Raw genomic sequence first — 22,595 nt, forward strand, 5'->3', positions numbered from 1 at the left:
CAGCTGCCCAAATCCTGCTGTAGACCGTCTTTAGAAAGCTTGTCCGCTGTGTCATTCCTTTCCCTGAAAATGTGACATAGAGAGAAGCTGTTAAAATATGATTTTAATCTCTGAATTTCTCCCAGGATTTGTTTTAAGACTTGATTGCTGCATGTACTTTGACCATTTACCCATCTGATCACATTTTGGGAATCTCCAAAGATCTGAATTGTGAGGGTGTGCCTTTGAATGAGCCAGCATAAAAGGAGTTTTAGGGCGGTCAATTCTGCATAGTTATTTGAACCTGTTCCTAAGCCCACAGAAGCTTTTAGAATGTGGTTTGGATTTTCATGAATGACTAAGCCTGCTCCTGCTGAATTGTTTTGAGATGCACCATCGAAGAAAGCCCAAGGGGTTCCCTCTGATATCTGCACTTCTGGGGCATTTCTTTGGGAGTGGGATTCCTTAGGTTCAGGGATACTGGAAAAGATGGCAGTGCTCTGGATTGCTGTAATAGTTACAGGAGTTTCTTTATCCTGGAAAATGCTCCTGTTCCTGGCTATCCAAACTCCCCAGCTGATGATTAAAGGAAGGTTGCGCAAGTTCCCATTTGGATGTGAGTGCCACCACTTCTGCCATGCTTCTTGTATATTGTCGCCTTCCCATTCAAGCTTTTTGTTCAGGATATTTCCTGCCTCGCCCCATATCTTAAGAGTTTCTGGGCACTTAAGGAAAAGGTGGTTTATGGATTCTGCTTCTGATTTGCATAAGGTACATCTCCCAGGCCCGTGCATGAATCTGGACTGCAGAATGTCCCAAGTTGGAATTTTGCTTTTTAAAATGCACCAGAAAAGGATTTTTGACTTTGGAGGGCTTTTGAGTTTCCATAGCTGTTTCGACCACCACTCCGGATCTCCCCATCCTTTCCTAGACATGAGGAAATTGTAGCCACTCTTTGGTGCATAGTCCCCCGAGTCTGCATGTGCCCATATTAACTCATCCTGTCTGTCGCTCAGCCTAACATTGGATCTAGAGAGTTCCTGGATGAATGGTCATGTCCTTAGAGACATGCCTCTTCACTAATTAATTATTTTATTATTTGATTATTATTTAGTTATATTATTTTTATATATTTATTCATAGCATTGTTGTTTGTATTGTGTTTTTTCTTGCTTATTTTACAAGTTTCTTCTAAATGGGATTACCCTTTTTCTTAGAGTTAAAAATGCCCTTTTGTTAAGGCCCAAGGGTTGTTGTTGATTTGGGATAGCATCGAATGTGATCTAACCACGAAAATTGGTGGAGAGGCTAAAGCACATGAGATCTCCAATACCCGGAAATGGTTTGGGCAGATTCTAAACAGTTTGGTAGATATTAAAATAATTAATATTTTTAATGGAGTCCCCAAGTATAAACTTAGGGAAAATAAAATATTAATGTGAATTAATATAAAACTGTGTTAGAAGGGTCCAAAAGTCATGGATCAAGCTAGAGTTAATCTTAGTCGTTGATTAGGGACTTAATCTTGGCCATTGAATTGTCAAAGAGAAAAGTATAAGAGAAGGCTTGAGGGTCACTTGGAGAATACATCGAGTTGATCAAGATTTCGATTTTCTGGGGCAGGGTTTGTTGAGGAAGGCCAAAGAGTGATCAGAGTTGTAGCTGAGGGGCAGTGAATACAGAAGCAGAGAGGCAGAGATAGTACCAAGAGGATCAACGCAGAAGCCGAGAGAGAGGGATGCAGAGCCAACCAGGGCTCACACAGAGGCAGCCAGGAGCTGTGCAGTGCCTCAGAGAGCCAACGTGGGTGACGCAGAGGCTCTAAGGGCTGATGCAATGCCTCCAAAGGCTGACGCAAGGCAAGCCAGGGTGACGCTGGGCAGATGTTGGGCCGGAAAGGGCTGACGCAGTCCCTAGAGGCTGACACTGGAGTTTTCGCGGGGCAGATTGGAGCTGGGAGTTGTCAGAGTGTTTATCCGGGGTTTCAACCGAAATATCTGCTTCCGAGTAGAGAGGTACTACCGCCAAGATTATTCTTTGTTGGGTGAGCAGGTTTTGGGACCCAGATTGTATTCAGAAACTGCATAATAATAAAACCCTCAGATAGCTGCACCGGTTTTCCCACATTGGGTTTTTCCGGGCACATTGGTCCAAAAACAACGGTGTCACTTGTGTGCTTGTTTTGTTTCCTTCAGTTTATGATCTGTAACGTGTTGAGCATGTACTTGTATATATTTTTAGTATTTACATGGTAAATAACTTGTTAATTAATCAGAACAAGTATGCAGAAATAAATCAGAGAAGTACATGAAGGGTTTTTAACAGTTAGACTTAGAAATTACAACATGGTATCAGAGGGTGGTTGTAGATCACAGGAGAACTGAGGACATCGGTCGAGCAGAGCAGCAACAACAAAAAACAATTGTCCCAAGTGATAGAAGTTGTTCCTAGCAGAGAAGCAGCAAGGAAGGGTGACGCAGTGCTTGCGTCGTCAAGTTTGAGCCGGGAAGAGAATCAGCGCAGTCGCAGAGGGGAACAGACTCGACCTACGTAGTGCCCGATCATTGACACTCGTGGAAGGATTGACACCCATGGCCAGGAGGTGCGAATTTTGCTGGTGCCAGGATTGCGTAGAGCCTAGAAGCTCTAACCTTCAATTTGCTGGAGCTTAGGAGGCTGTGGGTAAGTTGCAGAGTGGAGTTGGTGGGGTACTATAGTCAGAACAGTACCTAACAGGGCAAGACCAAGGAGGAGGGAGTTGTTGCTGAGGATTTCTAGCCAAGAAATCTAGATCAATGGTGCAGCTGCCCTCAGGATCGGAGTGGGGGCATCTCGACATTGGTAGAGGGGTTTCCAGGAGGGAAATCGAGGCCCAGAGGGGGTCACACCGAGAACTTCCAGAAGGGTAGTAGAGGAGCAGCGAGATGGCAACGAACGAGGTAAGAGACCAGGACTGGACGGAGCCTCAAACTTCGAAGTCTGGAAGGCCATAATCTTGTCCGTTCTAGACAAGAATCATGTCAAGCACTTCGCCTTAAGGACGATAGCGATCCAAGTTGACCCAGCTGAGAATGACAAGTACGAGGAGGCAATGGTGAGGGCCAAAAGCATCATCCTTGATGGGGTCAAGGACCATGTAGTACCACATATTGCCAAAATGGACATGGTAAATGAGATGTGGGAGGCCCTAAAGAAATTGTACCAACAGACTTTTGTGCAGAGAAGGATGCTACTAGAAAATCAACTGCGGTCATGCCAGATGCAGAAGGGAGAACAGATCGACATCTTCCTCGGTCGATTGAAGGAGATCCGGGATCAGCTAACCTCCATAGGGGCCACGCCGGATCAAGAATTGATGGTGAGAACAGCCTGAACGCAGTCTCTGAAGACTGGGAGGTGTTTGTCTGGAGCATACTAGGCAAGGCGACCCTTCCAGATTGGGAGGAAATGTGGGCGACTCTTTGCCAAGAAGAGATCAGAAGGCTAAGCAAGGCGGGAAGTAGCAGCAAGGGGATCAAAATCAAGGAGGAGGAAGAGGAGGATGTTGCCCAAGCATCTAAGGGAAAGCAAGAGAAACGGAAGAAGAAGGACCTCTCCAAGGTCAAATGCTTCAACTGTGGGGAACTACGTCACTATGCAAGCCAATGTCCGAGGAAGAAGAGCAAAGGAGAGGCTTCCGAGACCAAGGCTGCGCTAGCAAGGGCGAAGAAGGAAGTGGAGACAGATGATGACTGTGCCATGAGTGCTCACACGACACTTGAGCAGAAGTGGGGAGACATCGAGCAATAGTCAGACAGACTACAGGCGATGAGGCGCAGGATCCTCGAGGTACCCAACCTCTTGGATTATACCTTGCTACAGGGGCCCCGAAGAGGAGTAGCAGTACTAGCGGATGTCAGTAGAGATGGATGCGGATGGAGCGACAGAGGGAGCTACAGTGCGGGATTCCCAGGACAGCGTGAGGCAGTAGTGTGAGATGCATTGAGTTGTTGCACCAGCGTAGAGGTCAGAGAAGGGTCACTTGTCAGCGACAAAGGGAGTTTCAGCATTGAGGGTGTCTCTAGCCTGATAGAGATGTTAGAGTTGGAAGATCAGTTACTTACTTCTCAGTAACTAAGATGCAGTGCAGCGGTTAGCAGTGGCAGTGTTATGGGCAGCACGGTGCAACATGATGAGAGGGGTTGCCGTACAGATGCAACAGTGGCAGTGACAGGGCCATGGGTAGTAGTGCATGATGCAACAGTGCAGAGAATGTTGGGCAGCAGGCCTAGCATCAGCACAGGGACCAATGCCAGATGATCAGGGTGATGCTCATTGAGGAGTATTACTAGAGCACAATCCTCGCTAAGAGGAAGTGTTGATTTGGGTAGCATCGGATGTGCTCTAGCCACAAAAATTGGTGGAGAGGCTAAAGCACATGAGATCTCCAATATCCATAAATGGTTTGGGCAGATTCTAAACAGTTTGGGAGATATTGAAATAACTAATATTTTTAATGGAGTCCCTAAGTCTAAACTCAGGGAAAATAAAATATTAATGTGAATTAGTATAAAACTGTGTTAGAATGGTCCACAAGTCATGGATCAAGCCAGAGTTAATCTTAGCCATTGATTAGGCACTTAATCTCGGTCGTTGAATTGTCAACGAGAAAAGTATAAGAGCAGGCTTGAGGGTCACTTGGAGAATACACCGAGCTGATCAAGATTTCGATTTTCTGGGGCAAGGTTTGCTGAGGAAGTCGAAAGAGTGATCAGAGTTGCAGCTGAGGGGCAGTGAATATAGAAGCAGAGAGCAGAGATAGTACCAGGAGGATCAACACAAAAGCCGGGAGAGAGGAACGCAGAGCCAGCCGGGGCTCACACAGAGGTAACCAGGAGTTGTGCAGTGCCTCAGATAGTCAACGTGGGTAATGCAGAGGCTCTAAGGGCTGACGCAGTGCCTCTAGAGGCTGCTGCACGGCAAGCTAGGGTGATGCTGGGCCGGAAAGGGCTGACGCAGTCCCTAGAGGCTGACGTTGGGGTTTTCGTGGGGCAGATTGGAGCTGGGAGCTGTGGGAGTATTTATCTGGGGTTTCAGCGGGAATATCTGCTTTCAAGTAGAGAGGTACTACTGCCGAGATTATTCTCTATTGGGTGAGCCGATTTTGGCACCCAGATTGTATTCAGAAACTACATAATAATAAAACCCTCAGATAGCTACATTGGTTTTCCCACATTGGGTTTTTCCGGGAACATTGGTCCAAAAACAATGGTGTCACTTGTGTGCTTATTTTGTTTCCTCCAGTTGATGATCTGTAATGTTTTGTGCATGTACTTGTATTTATTTTCAGTATTTACATGGTAAATAGCTTGTTAATTAATCAGAACAAGTAGGCAGAAATAAATCAGAGAAGTACATGAAGGGTTTCTAATAGTTAGACTTAGAAATTCCAACAGTTGCACGATGTTATGCAGTTGAAGTGCAATTGGACCTTGTTTCCCTTTAGGCAACTGCCATAGAGACACACTCGATGTGATTTGTTGTTGTTTGGATGGGATTTCTTATCAACCTGGACCTGCTACTTTCCACTCATTAGTTACATCGTGGTGTTCATCGATCATTCACAGTGGTGTATTATTTCCCCGTGTCCGTGGTCTTTGATGTGCTAGATGATGCTTCAAGCTGCTTTGACTGATGTTTTGTATGTTTTCATTGCTTAGCCTCTTCATCTAAAAATGATGCCAAGGTTTCATCTTGTTGTTTAGATGGTAACATTAGAGGGATTCTTTTCTCACTTTTAACGCAGTAAAAAAGTCACCATGTTACTACTTCTAACCATTGGGACATAATTTCTTTTGGATAAGTATAACATTAAGCTAGACCACTAAGTACTACCTAGAAATCAAGTTGGGTAATTCCATGTTTACCCCATTTCCATTAAATCCCTTTCATTTTTGTTCCATCCACAATTCCCTTAACATATGTTTGACATACCAAAGATCATCCAAAGAGGGTCATTCAAGAAGATAAAAAAATTAAAAAATGCACACCTCAAAAAAGTCAAATTAAGCCAAATAAGGGGATAAAGAGGTAAAGGGAAAAGTAAACTCAAAAGAAACTACTTCATCATGCCCCCACCTTCAAAGTCCTAAGAGCAGAATGCCTATCCAAAGAAAGAACTTAGAAAAATCAAATGAAAATAAAAAAATAAAAAGATGGGGAAGTGAGTGTAGGTCAAAGTAGCAAGAGCTCCCTCTCACAAGGCTTTGCAAATAAAGTTCCATGCCACCGTTGAATCAGCTAGTAGAATCCAAACTATACCCTCAACACATACTTTATACCTTCCAATGTTAATCCATAAGTTATGCTTTATTCCCCTCAAAACAAAACAAAAAACATCATCCACCTACTCGAAATTAGAGGACTTGGGAAATACTTTAGCCCAAAGGCATCCCTAACAAAGGTAAGGTTGTCACCTTTGTTGGGTTCTTAAATAATTTGGTAACATTAGCTAAGTTTTTGTGATTAATTCATCCTATCTATGTTGGTGTCTAACCACTTGTTGAAGTTGGACATGTTGTTGAAGGTGTTGAGCTAGGTATTTGTCTATCTTATCAACCAACATGAAGAGCTACATGGTATTCCATGGTCTACATCAACATTTATTTGGAGTGTTGCATTTATTTGGAGGTTCTTTCCTAATTGCACCAAGAGGCGCTCTATAGCCCAGTATGGGGTAGATGTGTAGGCATTAGATGTGAGATGTTAGATGTAAACATTTCTTAAATTTAAATTTTTTATACTGCAATTTTGTTTTTATTAATAAAATTTACGAATAATTTTTAGATAAAAGAAAATCATAATATATGTATTACATTAAAATATATAACATATAATAGTAATTAATTAAGAGTCATTTTACCATATAAATTAAAATAATGATTTCGTAACTATATTTAAATTTAATTAATAAGCACATAAAAATTTAATACTTACAATATAACAAGATTCTTAAACATGAATATTCACCCCCATTTCACCATGGATATTATTAATTTGTAATGGCTTATCAACACCACATGCCCAACAAACTTAACGCATGAGTAATTATTTTTATACTTGTGTATGAAAACTCATACATAGTTTTCTTCTAAAAGTTTTTAACAACATTTTTTAAATCAAAACTAAAAGCAAAAAGGTATGTGGGAGATGCTGTAGTGGAGTAAATGTTTCTAAACATTTACATGTGGGCTAAATTAAAAAATAATAAAAGGTTAAAAGTAATTGCTCGGAGAGTCACTCTCCAACCCAATATGTAGAGATGTTGTAAAGTCCTATAAACATTTTGACTCGGTCAAAATAAAAATAAAAATAAAATAAATTAATAATGATAATTATCAATAAAAAATTTTGAATTGGTCAATTTACATAAAACTAAAAATAAAATAAAATATAAAATATAAAATTATTAATTGTAGTTCTAATTATAATTAATAATAAAATCAGCCTAGATCCATCTATATGTAGAGATGTTGTAATGTCCTGTAAACATTTTCACTCAATCAAAATCAAAATCAAAATAAAAAAGAAGATTTAAAAATAAAATAAATTAATAATGATAATTATTGATAAAACATTTTGACTTTGGTCAAATTACATAAAACTAAAAATAAAATAAAATAAACATAAAATTAATAATTGTATTTATAATTATAATTAATTACAATTATAATAAAACCAGCCTAGATCCATCTTAATTCTAGATCTACCAAGCGCCGAGAGGGATCAAATCGACGGTTGGTAGAGCCATAGTTAAGATGGATCTAAGCTGGTGTGACAATTGTTAAATCCACGTTAAGATAGATCTAACCTAGCGTATTGAGATTACTAACACACACATGGTAAATTTTAATTTACCATGAGCAAAAAATAATGGGGAATTTCTTTTCTGGTGTGACAATTGTTAAATCCACCGTTAAGATAGATCTAACCTGGGGTATTGAGATTACTAACACACACATGGTAAATTTGACAAATTATGGGAAAACGCCAATTTTATATTGCATTGGGCAGTGTGACACTCAGATCCCATTCAAATCATCAAGTAACCTGTAGATCTTGTCCTTCGAGGGTGTAGTGGTTATCGGCTGGGGTACTGTTCGATTCAGGTACAGCTCTATCCTGTATTTCTTTGTCATATAATATTAAATACATTTGATATGACCATCAAATCTAAATCTTCAACCCCCTAAAATTCAACCTATAAAGTATCTCAAGAGAATTAAATGTGATACCTAACCTAACTAATGTTTTTTCCAATAAATGTTTAAAAATATATATATTAAATATTATATTATATATCTTTTAAGTTTAAAATTACATTTTATATAAATCAAAATTAAATTAATTAAGTTAATAGTTTTTATATTCTTATATAATGTCATTTATATACAAAATGTAAAATAAAACAATTATTAAATAAATTAATAACATTTGAATTTTTTAATATAAATTAGTCAAAATATAATAATTATAAAATAATTAATTAAAACATAAAAATTATAAAAATATTGACCATGACTACCATTTTCACATTCATATGATACTATTTATGATAGGAAGTGCAAATAATAATTAAACAAATTAATGAAATTTTAATATAAATTAATTAATTAAAAAAACTCAAAACTATAATGCAATTTGCTTTTTGCTATAGACCAAAAACGTAGAAGGAAAGTATTCACAAATTATGTTTCTACTTCTTTTTGGTTCCTTTTTTTATATATAACCAAAGAGACATTATATATATATATATAGATAGATAATAATGTTTCAAGTAAAGATTTCAAATGACAATTTTTTTTAATTGACCATGGCTTTCATTTTTTCAAATCTTTATAGTTTTCTACTTAATTTAGCTATATTTAAACTAGGCAGCAGGTACTTGCTAATATGTAGCTTGTTTAAAATGGTTTTTTACTAACACATGGGTTGATAAATATTTCTTAAATGGTGTTTCTTCCATGAAAAGTTAAGGAATGAATGTAATATTGACACGATTTATGGTGATAAGATTCTCTTGAAATGTTTCCAAATTGTGCGAATATTGAATGATTTGAATGCTTTATTGGAGTCCTTAATATCTTATCTAAGTTATGCTTACACCCATTCCAACAACAAGGTGTAGAACTAAAATTTAACATAGGGAAGCCCCCCTTAGGTTCAAAAAACTAGCTTGCAAATGAAGGGCAAAATTGCCAAAGTGACAATGGGCAATTTTGCTAGTTTGTGTCCATAGTTCTTCCTCTCGATAAGTCCGGACTTTTATTTAGGGAGAACTTGTGAGATAACAGACCTAAAGGCCTTTTCTTCCCCTCGATAAGTCCGGACTTTACTTTAGGGAGAACTTGTGAGATAACAGACCTAAAGGCATTTCTCTTGTACTTTAGGTAGTCTCATGCTTCACTGCATATTATTTGTACCATATTGCTGTATGAATATAGTAACATTTTCACATGTGTGTGTTTTGGGGTGGGTTTGGGGTGGCGGGTTGCACAAAGGTTGCCAATGGTGTTGCAAAATATACGGTGATACAGTGTTAATTGGAACTAATTGCTAAAATCATCCCCAAACAAGAGAGAGAAGGGAAGAAAATGTAGCTTTGCAAAAATAAAATGAAGCACAAGAACACCCAAAGATTCAAAATGGATGAGAATCCAAAGGAGGGAGTCAAGAAGGGAGTCAAAATAGAAAAGGCCCTCAATTAAAAGCAATGCTTCCCAACAGCTCTCCTAACACCCAAGGCCAACAAATTGTTGGTTATGAGATCCTAACACCCAAAGCCAAAAAATTGTTGGTTATGAGATTCATGCTGGCAACCAGTTGGGGACCCCAAACTCTGTTGTTTGACTAATCTCATAGTAGAAACTTGTTCGTGTGGCCTCTTATGGCAGGAACCATTTGGAGCCTGAAAGTAGGAAGTGGGTCAGCTTGTAATTGGAAAAGTTGAGAGAATGTCTCTCAAAGTATTATGCTAGAGATGTAGCATCTGTAGAAGAAAGAAATAAAAGAAATTTAATTAATATCCACAAGTGTTAAATTGGCAACTAGGGCCAAACTCCATGTGGGTCATCTTATTTATGGCAACTGATATTTTTATTGGATCCCTTTCATCGAAAGGTGTAGGATTGATCTAAATATCATCCGATTCCGATAAGTATTCATGGAGTTATGAATTTATTTGTATTATAAGACATTGTCAAGTTGGCCAGCATCCTATGTAGGCTCAGAAGCCCAAGTGTTTATTCATCATCTACGTTTTAGTATAAATATAGAGGACTTGAAATCATTTGAAACACACATCCTCTTCATATGTGGTCTCCTCCTCTCCACGTCTTTGGGTTTTGGTGAAGGAGAGACACAATGAAGATACGCTGGCCCAAGGGTGATGTCCTAACCGTAGGAAGCCGCAGGCATATGAGGATGATCTACGCTGCACACAAGCCCTAATACGCTGTCCAAAAGTCTTATACACAGGCCCTAATACGTTGTCTAGAAGTCTTATATGCAGGCCCTAATCTACGCAGTCAAGGGGGCTCCCATATACGCAGATCATGATGGAGACTTATACGTTATTCATAATGGAGACTTATACGTTGTTCATAATGGAGACATATACACAGAAGACTTATGCGCTGTCGTTATACGCTGGTCATTGTGAATGTTATATGTTGTTCTGGATATACGCAGGACAGAGAGACTCCCTACACGCAGTGACTGTCATATGGAACAGCCGCAGTCATAACCGCAGTCACGAGGAGGTGAAGCCGCAGGTAAGGCATGGCGCTGCATTCACGAAGAAGAGGAGCCGCAACAATGAGGTGTAGCCACAGTCAAACGCAGTCATACGTTCTGGGCTATCGGCATACCTGAAGGAGATTTGATGAAGCCGCAGTGGAAGAGCCGCAGTCAAACACAGCATTGTCAATGAATCTTTATACGCAGCAATAAAGACTCATTTATACGCAGTAGAGGAGGAGGAGGAGTTATCTAAGTCATCATCAATTGCTATGGAGATGCCAACACAAGTCCAAAAATGTCCTTTGAGGGATGGTAGGGACTGAGTGGACTAAAGATAGATACATCATTATGCAATGGGAGGAGAAGAGAAGAGAGCAACTATTCAGAACCACAAGTAGAAGTGGAGCCATCCCTGTTATCATCAATTTCTATGGAGATGCCAATGCAAAGTCTAAAAATGTTCACTGAGGGATGGTCAAGAGTGAGTGGACCAAGCTGGATAATGGAGTGGGAGCTTTCCTAACATTTAAATTCAAAGAGAGAAATCTAGCAATGGGCATGCAACCGCTCAATCTGGAAAAGGAGAAGGTGTTGCATTGAAGCTGACTCAAGCTTGTATGTCTTATTGACCACATGAAAGTGAGTCATTTACCCACAGAACATGAAAATGGGTACATATAAAACCATCTTTGGTCCTCACGCTGTGCAAAAGTCTTCAAGGAGCCATGTGAATCTCTAAACAAGAAATAGTACTAATCAAAAGGCTCATAATAAATACAGCATCTGAAAAACACAATGATCCATGAACTCGAGTTCCCTCAAACATATTCTACAAGTGTGGGTCTCTCTAAGACTATGCTTTGTCTCCATATGTAGCTAGTGGGAACATGCTTAAAGTTGTACTTTGAGAAAGCTTGAGCTAAAACATGGTATCAAGCTAGTATACTCTGCAGTGCAGATCATGCGAGATCTACAAATGCATGTAGCAGTGCACGTAGTGAAGAAGCTTTGGACAAGAGGCTCCTTTCGCTCTATGCATGTGACTTTCAAGTAGACTTCGTAGATCTTCTCTCTAATACCTCTATCAATATTCCTCTTAGTGGGAGAGCTGTAGAGGAGAGTTCCTTAGTATCCACATTTAACAGCATTCCAACTAGTCTAAACCCTCTTGACTAGCAATCTTCATAGAGGATTGAAGATGGATGCCCCTTGAAGAATTTAAAGTAAGAATGATATAAAAGAGAGCTATGGAAAATAAGGAGAGAGAACTTGCATACCAGAAAAAGAAATAAGACAGATACCTTCAAATATTGAACAGACTACTCATCAACTATATAAGAGAATGATACCAAGTATCTTCAGTTATATTAGGTCAGACTGCTTACGTTATTAGAAAATCACCACTGAACTAAAGAATAACATTATTATGAAAGAGAATTAATTTACCATGAGACGCAACTGATGTGCAGCTGATGCAGCAGCTTTTTGAGAATCAGGATCCATCACATTATAACCTTGCAATAACCTGACGTACATTGTTGGCACCTAATGAAAGGAATAGTGCCTTAGCTTAAGAGGTAATAACTGAAAGTTGTTTTCTGTTCACATGGGAAATCCATCTGTGCAAAAATGAATGTAGCATACAAAAGGCATGCATCGGACAAGCATTTTCATAATCCAAGACTAGAATCCTTTCACATGAAACACAGATTCAGTTCCACATTCTACAACCACAAGTGACAAGTTCAAACACAACATACTTATTCAATGGAAGCATGCCGAATCCTTTTGGCACTCTTAAGAATTCAATAGATCATGTTGTTTCAAGAGAATCCTAGAAAAATTAATGACATTTTGGCAAACAATAACGTCCATTTTTGGACTTTTCCAATAATTTGTATCTTTAATGTATCTATCTGATGGTAAATAATAACACAAATGAGACTAAATGAACATGCTCATCAACATAATATTTCTACAGTTGAACATATTACCTAGTGACAATTATAATTCACTGATGTGCTTATTGTCCTTTGATAACACAGCAATTTGATACCTTAAAGGCAGTACAGCTCAAACATAACCAATAACTGAGAAATATGTTTAAGGTGCCCCACAAATTTTAGTATATATAGACTTGATTCATAAATCCTTGAAGAAGATTTGGATATTGCTTGGAAATAATTGCATACTTTCCACTATTTGAATATTTCATAGATACACCTTGTGACAATGAGAACTCATCAAATAACATAAAATGCCATTATCGAATTGAGGAATTGATCTGCATAGATTCAATTAGCTCTTCAACTGCCATGGTAATTATCATATATGCGCTTATCCTCCTTCCAGATGATTTAAACATAGACAATTCCCATTTGTTGCTTTCCAACTTGTTGCTAGAGAATCTTGTCATAAATATTGATTCTTACTCGCTGCCTAAACAATGCATCCGTCAAATTTTAACATCTTCAGTATTTCTGACAGCAATGAAGAATTTCTAAATGGAAAACCAGAGCTTCCTTCAAATCCAATGTTTTGGGACAGATCATGGATGCCATTCAATCAGAGATGAGAAGATAAAGATAGACTGCACAACACAGGCTGTTCAGAAGAACTTTGTGTGATTTGCCAAGACTTGAAAGGAAGAGATGATGAAGAATGCCTTCCAGAGTAGCAGTGTGGTTCAGCTTTTCTGAGGTTGCATTATAGTTATGTACTGAAGTCTGAATGTGGTTTCCAGGTCTATTTGGTGGAAAGAGAATTTCTTGGTGACAATGTGATGATCAGACCTCATGGAAGGGAACTTTGCAATAATTTTTGACTTACAGGTCATTCTCTCTTGTACAGGAGATGTAGAGAAGCCTTAAATTAGGACCCCTCCAAGTTCAGTTTGGATAAATATTCACTTTCAAATCTTTTTTTAAGTAAGGGTAGACTTTTTTAGAACAGCTATAATTCTCAGGAAATTGGAAGCATGGCTCACATGTTGACCCTATATGCATCTGTTGGACAAGGGAGCATTTATGCAGAGTCCTTTGCATTTTGATCCAATATCTGATGCAAATCTCTTGATTATCAATGTAAACATGAGATGAATTTTACAAGAGAATTTTTAAAATGAAGCAGCATATAGTACCCACTAATAGTTAGATTGAAACGAACTCTCAATAGGTTGGAGGGAATGATCCAAATTGGATTCTCAAAGATTTGAAACGGCTGAGATTAATTCTTTGGTTATTTTGTGCTTAAAACGTTAAAAACCGTTAGTTAATTTCCATGCTTGAAGCTTGTATTCATGCCTTGAGAGGAGCTCATGAATGCCTTTGAAATTTTCCAAGGAAAAGAAAATGCGTTGAGTTAGACTCGCATAGAGAAGAAGCCCAATAATGCCTTTGAGAATGTCTAACGCAAAGAAAACACATGGAGTTAGACCTGCACAGATATATGGGCAGAAATCATCCAGACTTTGTTGTTCCAACAAAACTGATTAAGGAAAAAGGTATGCAGATCTTTTGTCAAGCAGCAGAGGCTATGCAGTCCAAGGCACATGGAGGTTCATATGCACAGCTTTGGATCGAAAAGTGGGGAGCTTGATGCTCGAACCTCCATAAGTTAACAAGGCTCACAAAAGCAAAGCATGTGGAGGTTTCGATGCAGCAGAAGGGAGGTTTAATCCTCTGCACTATGCATGATTTACAAGGCACAATAGAAAAGGCACCAAGGCATAGGTTAATAAAGCACAAGAGTAAAGATTAAGACTCATGAAGGCTAGCTGCCAGCCTGCATGAAGGAAAAGTGGGAGTCAAAGTCGAGTCTAAGTTAACACTCCGTACTTCACATCCTGCACAAAGTAAACAAGGAAATGGCCAACATCCTGTGGAGAAATGCTCCACTCCACAGCAGATTCTCTGCCTTTTTAACAAAAGCAGGTGCCCAGAGAACAAGAAGTTGGCAGCCTACATGTCAAAAATGTCAGATGTGCACCTTTTGACCAATTATGAGATGCCATTTGGTAATTTGGGAAAAGTCGAAGTTGTTTGAATTGTAAATAATTCAAAATTCCAAGAAAACTATAACCATCTTTTCGAAAGCAGTTAGGAGGTCTTTGGTGTTTTGCATCCTTTTACCCACCATTTTGTGGGTAATATCCCCAGGGGATTTTTTTTTCTCCAAGATGGTCCTCAGCTGGCAGCCACCAGCTAGCTCATTCTACCATTTTCTCCGCCACCTGAGCCAACCATGTGGTCCCTCACCCATCTTCCATGATCGTATGTTTGAAGGTGTGCCTCCCGAATCTAAAGGTACGCCTTGTCATTTGGAAATTGAGTATTGTCTTTTGCTTATCATGGACACCTCTGGGCATGGATTAATGGGGGGATTCTGCAGAAAGGATGGGCTAGGCCTATGCTTCTATCCCCTAGACCCCTCTTGGAAATTAACCTTGGATTCTAGTCTCGTGGGATCTCTTTTACTGACCATTTTGTTCCAAGGATGGTACTTTACAAGGAACCCTGATTTTGGTTGTGTGGTCTCGTTCCTTATCCGTTTATATTACCCTCTTTCCATTCATTATTACCCCATCCATCATTTCTCTTGCCTGGGTCCACATTCCTCGATCGGGTCCATATAGGGTTAGCTCGCCCCTTCCCCTTGCCCACACTTTGGGTCATGGCTTGGAATGAAGCCCGGAGGTTGATGCAGCTGAAAAGAAAGTTAAAAGCATATATGGTCACATTCAACAAGAAAAGTACCACAAAATGCAAAAGATGGCCGGTACAAAAACATTTAGCACATGGACAAAAGCCAACACCTAAGTTGCACGAAACGGGGAAATGGGTACGAGTTTTCGAAATGGGCACGAGTACGAAACACGACCTCCCCAAATTTTGGAAACGGGGAAACGCATATATATATATATATATATATATATATATATATATATGTGCAATCATAAAGCATACATGATACATTATAATTTATTACATTTAAACATTATGATTAAATTTACATCACATTTACTCATGAATGATCACATAACGAATATAAAAATATCGGAATATCCAAAAGCAACCTTTATTATATATCCAAATCTCAAAATCAGCCTTTATTATATATTAATATATGAGGCTACAAGTACAATAAAGACAAAAGACTAATCCTCATCATCATAATCCTTATCAAAAATAGAAGCAGAACAATGCTCAACAATGGATGGTGGTGCTGAAGAAGATGATGGGCCAATTCCACTTCTAAGTTGGACCTCAATATTCAAAGCAGCAAGAGAGAGATCCAAATCAGAACTTTCTGCATCCACATCCCATTCTTTAGAAGTACCACTGTTGTATTCTAGACCCCTACGAGATGCAAGGTGAAGGTTGGAGTGCACATAAACAAGATCCTCTGCCTTCTATGAGGCCAACCTATTGCGCTTCACAAAATGAATAAAACCATAAGTGCTCCAATTCCTTTCTGCTGATGAAGAAGGAATTGGCAAGGTTTTGCAAATGTACACCATTTGCTCTAGGACAAATCGACCACCTAACTAGATTCATGGTGCTTCTCTCCTCCAAAGCCGATATATCTGCATAATCATCTATTCCTGCAGCAAAATTGGCAAATTCTTCCTTTACCTCCCTGTGTAGATGAGAAGGAAACATTCTCATAAGGGTTTTTTTCACCCCATTAGCCACCTCTCTATCCTTATGGGGTGCCTTCCTCTTCCCATTGCTTTGAGCAATAAGCTCCTCATCATAAAATTTGGGGTTCAAGGCATGTGCTAAAGTGTGCAATGGAGTGTTGAAATTGTTCCACCTATCAACAATGATTTTCTTGACTAAACCAGCAAAATGATCATCAACAAACAAAAGTTGTGGAGACTCTTGCGAAATGATTTCCATAGTTTTCTCAACCATAGAATCCATGCCATCATATACCTCTCCTAAGAAAGGTTGGTCAGTGTCAGCACTCCGAAGAAGCTCAAATGCAGGGGTTGTGAACTTTAGCAAGAAATCTACCTTGCTCCACCAATCCTCATCAAGGCACAATCTACGCACCATATATCCCCGCTCTGAATCTGCTTGTCTCCACTCAATCCAAAGTTGACTCACCACCATAGAAACTAATGCATGCTTAACCTCAACAAGGCAGCGCAACATCAAGAAGTTTGAGGCATATCTTGTCTCAACAACTTTTAACAACTCCAATTTGGAGTACTCTCGAAATATGGCCTGAGATTGGTGGTGGTTGGTGATGAATTTGACAATCTCCCTTGCTTCCCCTATGATTTCCTTTATCCAGGAACCTTTGTTGTTGATCTCCTCTAAGATCAGATTCAAATTATGGACAATGCATGGTGTCCAAAAGATGTGGTCATAACTCCCCTCAATAATTAAACGTGCAACTTTGCAAACTGGTGCATTATCTGTGATAACTTGCACCACCTTGTTAGGCACTATTTGTTCAATAGCTTTTATAATAACATCAGCAATGAACTGTGCATCTTTTATCGCTCTTGAGCAGTCTTCTGCCTTGATAAACATTGCTCCTTTGGGGGAAGTGGCAACGATATTTATCAAAGGTCTACGCCTTGTATCTGTCCATCCATCTGAGACTATGGTAACCCCAGAGCTACTCCAGGAAGAACGAATTGGTGATAAAATATCCTCCACAAGCTCCTTCTCATTTTTGAGAAGCTGAGTTCTGACTTTCTCATAGTTGGGCCCCTTGTACCCTTGAGGAGCTTTGTTAATTGCCCTTATCATATCTTGCCAGTAAGGAGAGCAAACAACATTGAATGGGATACCACATGCATAAATGCACCTAGCCACTCTGGAATCAGTTTCTTCTCTCGCTTGCACATTCACCAATTTAGCAATTCTGCTATCCTGAACTGAAGGGGATGCCCCTCTAGTATTTTTGGGTGCTGGTTGTTCATGTTGTTGAGTGGCACCGACTCTCCTCTTTCTTGCTTCAACTACAATCCTTGGCTCAATGTTAGATGGAGATTGAGGAGTAGCTTGAGTAAGCTCATCATGCCTTCTCTTAATAACATCCACCTCATCTTGCTCTCTTTGATACGCCCTCCTTGCAAATGGATCTGTTGTTTTTGTGCAACCCACAACCCCTTGTCCTCCTCCATGCAAAAGATGTACCTTCACTCTTGGGTAGGACCCCTTGTATGAATTATTGCAAAGATTACATCACCATTCCCATGAGCCACCACCTCCACATTTTTTAAGCTTTTGAACATGCCTCTAAAGAGGATAATACTCAGCCCTTGTGTTGGCCCTAGGGCTTAAACTTGCCGCTGCACTTTGGTTGGAAGCCATTGCTGCAAAAATAAATAAATAAAACAAATCTGTAAATCTCACCCAACTGTCGAATTGACTCCTCTAGTCACTACCTAGCACTGCTCAGTGGCTCAACAAGTGGGAAATTCGAACTTTCTGGCGGAAAGTTCTCTAAGGAGAAAATTCTCCTTCTACGTGTCTTCATTCTTTTCTAGCGGATTTCTACCCCAACAAAAATTGTGCCCTTCAAGCACTGCGTTGAGGCTCTGTGTCACTCCCTCTACCTCTGCAAACTCACGAACTGGAAATCGTACCTCTGTCGTCTCACTCAGAGAGAGATTTCCTCGGATCTGCTTCTCGACAAGGACTGCGCAATCCCTTCAAGGGGATTCGAATTGCTGCCAAGTGCAACTTTCAGCCTCACTATTCAGCATTGGATCTGCTCTTCCTATTTCAAAATCAATGCTCTGATACCATGTGAAAATTCCTATACTCGAAGGAACCCCTACTACAGCAAATCTGAATCTATTTCACCTAGTTGATTTTTAAATTACATTCATCAAGTTATTCTTCTGAATATTGAAGCAAATTACTTCTACAACCTACACTAATTAAATGTTTGATCTCATGAAACAGAAAACAAAGAAAAGAACAAGATACATAGGACACACTTATTTTTGGACACAATAGTCCCCGGAAAAACCCAATACAGGAAAACCGGTGCAGCAGTTCTGATGGTTTATTATTATGCAGGAGAAATATCTGAATACAAATCTAGAATGCTCATCTAGCAATCCCTTACGAAGAAAATACTGGTGGAAAATCTGAGTGAGTTTTACCTCACTTCACCCAGCAGAATTTCCGCTAATCCGACACAAGACTGGCTAACCTCGGCTATTTTTGCAATAGCTCTGCGTCAGCCCTATGTCACCTTCTCTACCCTCTGCGTCAACTCTCCCGGCTACTGCGTTGCATCTGCGTTAGCTCTCCCAGCTATTTCGGCAGTTCCTGGCAGTTTCAGTTGTTCCAATAGTTCTGGATTCTGCGTGACAGACAACTTTTCTATGTCAGCTCTCCCGGCTACTACGTTGTGTCTCTACAAGCTCTCTCTGCCTCTCTATTCTGTATTTTCCAGAAATTCCTTCTCCCAGATTCTCTCTGCCCCTCAGCTACAAGATCTCCCCAATCGATTTTCCTCCTAAGAACTTGTCACCTCAGAAAATCGATTTCCTCAATCTCTCTATGTGTGTTTCCAGATGAACCCCAAGCCTCCATTTTATACTTTTCTTGTTGATTCTTCAACAGCCAAGATTAAATCTCTAATAAACGGCTAAGATTAAAACATGACTTGATCCGCCTTCTAGATCATTCTCACCCATATTTTGATTAATACCCATTAATATTTTAATTTCCCTAAGTTTAGACTTAGGAACTCCATTAAAAATATTAATTATTTTAATAAAATACAATCCGGGTGGAATTTCACCAAATAGTTTCTAGGTTCTTTAGAACTCATGTGCCTTAGCCTCTCCACCAAATTTCAAGGCTAAATCACTTCCAATGCTACCAAAAACTAACACATAGGGTTGCTCCCTTTGAAACTAGACTCCCTCTGAGTCTCGATCTCCCTATGGGAAATCTGTCTACTCCCTCCTAGAAACTCACACAGTCCTAGACTGCGAAGCTCTGTGCTAGGAATCTCCTGGCTGGAACACTGCAACTAGGCAATTCACATTGCCTGTGTCACTGCAACTAGTTTTGCAATTGTCTTCTGGAAACTAACTGCACCTAGCTATGCAACTATCATTTGAATGACTATCTGCATCTGCTGACACTGTGATCCTCCTACTACTGATTTTGTTGGGCTCCTGTAGCAAGGATACTAAATCATTTGAGAAATCTACAGCAACTGGATATAATTTGTTGTTCTTCCATGGATCCTACCCATCCGTGGCCATCTCTGCAAAAATGTCGAATTTCCTCCTCTCTCCTCTACGCTGCTGCTAGGTTGGCCTACGCACTCCCTGCTGGAGTTAGTAGATCTAATCTTCTCTCATGCTGCTCAGCGATTGAGAAATCAAATTCCCTGGCAAGGAATTCTTCGAGGAAGAAATTCCCTCAAAAGTGTTCCTCTCCCTCCAACGTTATTATACCAGCAACTGATACAAAATATCTGCGTCCCAACTAAAGATTTTCTCTGCAAGGAAACAACGTTGCTCCCTTCTGCCTTTGAAATGCTTTGATCTGGAAATTTGAATTTCTTTGTCGACTCACTCAAAGAAATCAATCTCTCAAAACTTCGACCTCTTGGCCCAAGGATTGTGCTGCCTTCTGCGGTTTCGAATTGTTGCCTCTGCAATATTTTTGAACTCCCTCTTCCTTTCTGCACTGAGCTCTCTTGCTCACTATCTATGCTTTGATACCATGTGAAAACTTGGAAGCCCAAATTTCTATTGCAGCAACTGATTACATTTCTTCTATTTGTTTATTATTGAACAAAATTATTTACTATTTCCTATAGTAAACACCGAAACTAATACACTTCAGCCTTCACCATTTAAATAAAATGTGGAAACAAGAAACCGAACAAGAAATAAATACACAACACATCTACATAGTTATTTTTGGACAAATGTCCCCGGAAAAACCCAATGCGAGAAAATTGGTGCAACAGCTGAGGCTTTTATTATTAAGTAGTAGTTTCTTAATACAATATCAGGATGCCTTGCTGGCTATCCAGTGCAGAGAATATCACTGACAAAGGTATAGTGAGAAGTACCTCACACTATCACAGGCGATCCGGACTGATTCAGCCATAGAATGGCTTGCCCCTTGTTGCCTTTGCGTTGCCTCTGCGCAGTCACTGCATTAGCTCAGCATCACAGTGTCAAGGCACAACGTCACTCCCTCTACTAATCGCTTTGCCTGCCAGCAACTTCGATTTACACCTCCCGGTCTCACACCCCAGCTTTCGGCTTCATAAATCGATTCCTTCAGCAAAAATACGGACCTCCTCAAGGCTCTGCACTGCCTCTACGTCAGCCTACACTAGCCAGCTTAGCCTCTGCACTGCCTCCCGAATCTCTCTCTGTCTCCTCTGCTGATTATTCCCGGATTAGGAGAAATCTCCAACCAGAACTATCCCTGCCCCTCACTGCAAAAGATCACTTCGAGTTCTCTTCCCGACAACTGTTGAGCTTCAGAAATTCGATCTTCTAATCTCCAGTCGATGTGTTTACCAAATGCCCATCAAGCCTCTTCTTATAATCCTTTTGTTGGGAACGAACGGCCCAGATCATTTTCGCTTGATCCTTGTCCTCTTCTAGAAGTTTCACCCACAGTTATAGATTAATACCCTTTAATTATTTTAATTTCCTAAGTTTAGACTTAGGTCCCCATTAAAAATAATTAATTATTTTAATAAAACTGATTCCAGGTGGAATTTCCCAAAATGATTTCTGGGTATTGTGGAATACATGTGTCCAAGCCTCCCTGCAAATTTTGAGTCTTAGAGCACATCTGATGCTACCAGAAATCAACATCCTCATGTACCCTACCCAATCTCTTTAGTTCTTTGGGACTACAATATCAAATCTCCCTACCTCACTCCTAGAGGTATATCTGCAAACATCGCAAAGTCTTCCTTCAACCTGGAGTACAACCTGTCGATCTCTGCAAAGGTTGTCTGTTGGTCCTACTTCTCCTCCTTGTCCTTCTTCCTGAGAGGACACTGGGTACTGTGGTGACCAAGCTCACCACATCTGAAGCATTTGACCTTTGACAGGTCCTTTTTCTTCTTCCTCTGCTCCTCCTACCCCTGACTAGGACCCTTTGATACAAGGGCGACATTCTCCTCCTCCTCCACCACCTTCGATCTGCCATTGTTGTTGCTATTGCTGCCACCGACGGAGCTCTTTAACAGAGCTCGTCTCAACTCCTCCTACTGCAAATCAGCCCACATCATGTCCCAATCTGATAGCCTATCTCTGCTCGATATGCTTTTGACAAAGACCTACCACTCCTCTGAGACACTATTGAGTGCCAATCGCACTAGCTCCATGGGTTGAAGCGCTGCCACAACAGTTGACAGTTGGTCTCGGACCTCCTGAATCCTGGTAAGGAAGGGATCTATGCCTTCCTTGTTCTGCATCCAGATGCATCTCAGAGTCTCCCCAATAAACATCTTTCGCTGCTCGAAAGTTCCCTGGGAGAGAGCACCCCAAATATGTTTGGAAGTATTTTTTCCAGCTATATGGGAGACTATATGATCCCGGACTCCATCCAATATCAACTGCTTCGCCCACGCCATCTCTTTCTTGTATTCTTTCTGCCGATCTGTATCCTGGGGAGCTGCCACTACATTATCAATGTACGCTTTCAGGCCATATTCATTTAGAAGGAAAGACATCCTAGCTTTCCAAATGACATAGTTGGAAGCTCCATCCAATCTATCCTGATCACGAAGCCTTGCAGTGGCCATCTTAACAGACTGTCGAAACCTTCCTCTTTCCTTTTGCTTGGTTGTTGCTCTGGTACTCACACTCC

At 40.1% G+C, this 22,595-nt stretch overlaps 1 protein-coding gene across 3 annotated transcripts in view; it reads right to left on the minus strand.

Annotated features, from left to right (window-relative positions):
• Positions 1–22,595, minus strand: part of LOC149138939 (putative CoA ligase CCL8) — a 286,441-nt gene that overhangs the window by 85,785 nt on the left and 178,061 nt on the right. For all 3 annotated transcript variants that reach the window (XM_089446836.1, XM_089446834.1, XM_089446835.1), the window contains exon 9: positions 12,205–12,303. In XM_089446836.1, coding sequence (XP_089302962.1) covers positions 12,205–12,303 — 99 coding nt within the window. The remainder of the gene's footprint in view (positions 1–12,204; positions 12,304–22,595) is intronic.

Source organism: Pinus tabuliformis, chromosome X, assembly GCF_031772625.1.
Source record: "Pinus tabuliformis cultivar Carrire ecotype Pingquan chromosome X, CPIR1, whole genome shotgun sequence".
Classification (NCBI taxonomy): Eukaryota; Viridiplantae; Streptophyta; class Pinopsida; order Pinales; family Pinaceae; genus Pinus; species Pinus tabuliformis.